At 45.1% G+C, this 1,857-nt stretch overlaps 1 protein-coding gene across 1 annotated transcript in view; it reads left to right on the top strand.

The window, feature by feature from the left end:
- The window catches only part of LOC101857761, a gene marked incomplete at its 5' end in the record, with an annotated part of 19,650 nt that overhangs the window by 5,882 nt on the left and 11,911 nt on the right, over positions 1 to 1,857 (top strand). The window contains 1 exon segment of the mRNA XM_035973479.1: positions 23 to 759. Within this exon segment, the coding sequence (XP_035829372.1) occupies positions 23 to 759 (737 nt within the window).

The raw sequence follows: 1,857 nt of genomic DNA, 5'->3' as shown, positions 1-1,857 counted from the left end.
CCTCCCCCTCCCTCCACCCTCAAGACGAAGACACCGGCGCCGAAGACGTCCTAGGTACGCGGACGAGGACATGGATGTAGACAGCCCGGACCCCAACAACCCTCATCATCGTCGTCATCGTCGGCGTGAGCGCGACATCTCCATCAAGTACATGGACGTGGAGGACGAGAGAGGGGAGAAGAGCAGGTCCATCTTCGACGAGGCCGACTACCTGCCCAAGAAGTTCGTCCGGAACGAGACTTGTCGAGTGTTCATCGAGGGCGAGGGTGAGGTCTTTTTCACGGAGGAAGGGCCCTCAAACCCGAAATATTTCGGCGATTTCAAGAAGGGCGAAGGTAACGGCAGCAGCAACAACAGCAATAACAACAACAATAGCAACAACAGCGACGAGAAAAATGGCAGCAGCAATAAGAAGTCGAACCAGCGCAACTCCGACGCGCCCATGGATACGAGCGACCGACTTCCGTCCGTGTTCCTCAAAGCCGGGGACAAGCCAGGCGACCTGATGGCGGACGGGCAGCTAGAAGACTCGGAGAACAGCCCGCCCCGCCCCGTGCCATTTGACCTCTCGCTCCTTGACTCGTCGGACGAGGAGGAGGAGGAGGAGGAGTCGTGCCTGAAGGAGATCTTCCCAGCGGTGTACGCGGAGTCGTTGGACAAGCAGCGCATCGTGGAGCGGCTGGCCGACATCTTCATCACCTGCCTCGGGGTCAAAGGTTGTCTACGGCTCGGCCCGACCATGTTTCGACTTTTTGCCAGGTTTGCATACTTGCTTTTCTATTTACTGTTACAATGTTTTAGCATATTATTATCTTTGTTCTATTTGCTATTACAATGTTTTAGCCTATTTCTATTCTATTTGCTGTTGCAATATTTTAGCCTACCTCTGTTCTATTTGCTATTACAATGTTTTAGCCTATCTTTGTTCTCTTTGCTGTTACAATCTGTAGCCTATATCTGTTCTATTTGCCGTTACAATGTTTTAGCCTATTACTGTCCTATTTGCTTTTTAACATGTTCTAGCCTATTGATGTTCTATTAATTTCCTGTTACAATGTTTTAGCCGATTGCTGTTCTATTTCTTTTACAATGTTTTAGCATATCTCTGTTCTATTTGCCATTACAATGTTTTAGCCTATCTCTGTTCTATTTGCAACTACAAAGTTGGGCATATCTCTGTTCTATTTGCTATTACAGAGTGTAGCCTATCTCTATTCTATTTGCAACTACAATCTTTTAGCCTGTTGCTGATCTACTTGCCACAGCAAAGTTTTAACATACTGCTGTTCTATTTACTGTTGCAGTGCTTTATTCTATTGCTGTTGTATCTGTGACTGCAATAATTAAATTGCACGCAGCCAATATCTCGGTTCTATTTGGCACATGAATCTTTTAGCTTATCGTTGTCTTATGAACAACAACAATCATTGATGCAACATATCGGCGACTTTCTCTATTCTATTTGGCACATGAATCTTTTAGCTTATCATTGTCCTATGAACAACAACTATCATTGATGCAACCTATCGGTGACTATCTCTGTTCTATTTGCGGCTACTTTCTTTTAGCCTTTTTCTGTTCTCTTTACAACTACAAACTTTTATCCTATTACCGTCATTATAATGAGAAAAAACAACAAAATCCCTTCCCCCAACCCCCCCCCCCTAAAACAAAACAAACAAACCCACATGGAAGGAAATGAGAACTTACCGTGTGTACAGGTGGTTGTCTTATATACGTACAGCTGGCTGGTAGAGCGGATTCGACTTTATTATAAAAAGTGTGTTTTCGTCTGCAGTTTTGAGAATCCTTCAGCTGCTCTCATCTCTCTCTCTCTCTCTCTCTCTCTCTCTCTCT

Source organism: Aplysia californica, unplaced genomic scaffold (genome assembly GCF_000002075.1).
Source record: "Aplysia californica isolate F4 #8 unplaced genomic scaffold, AplCal3.0 scaffold01275, whole genome shotgun sequence".
Lineage (NCBI taxonomy): Eukaryota > Metazoa > Mollusca > Gastropoda > Aplysiida > Aplysiidae > Aplysia > Aplysia californica.
Note: the sequence above shows the minus strand (reverse complement) of the source record. Positions and strands in the feature narration are given on the sequence as shown.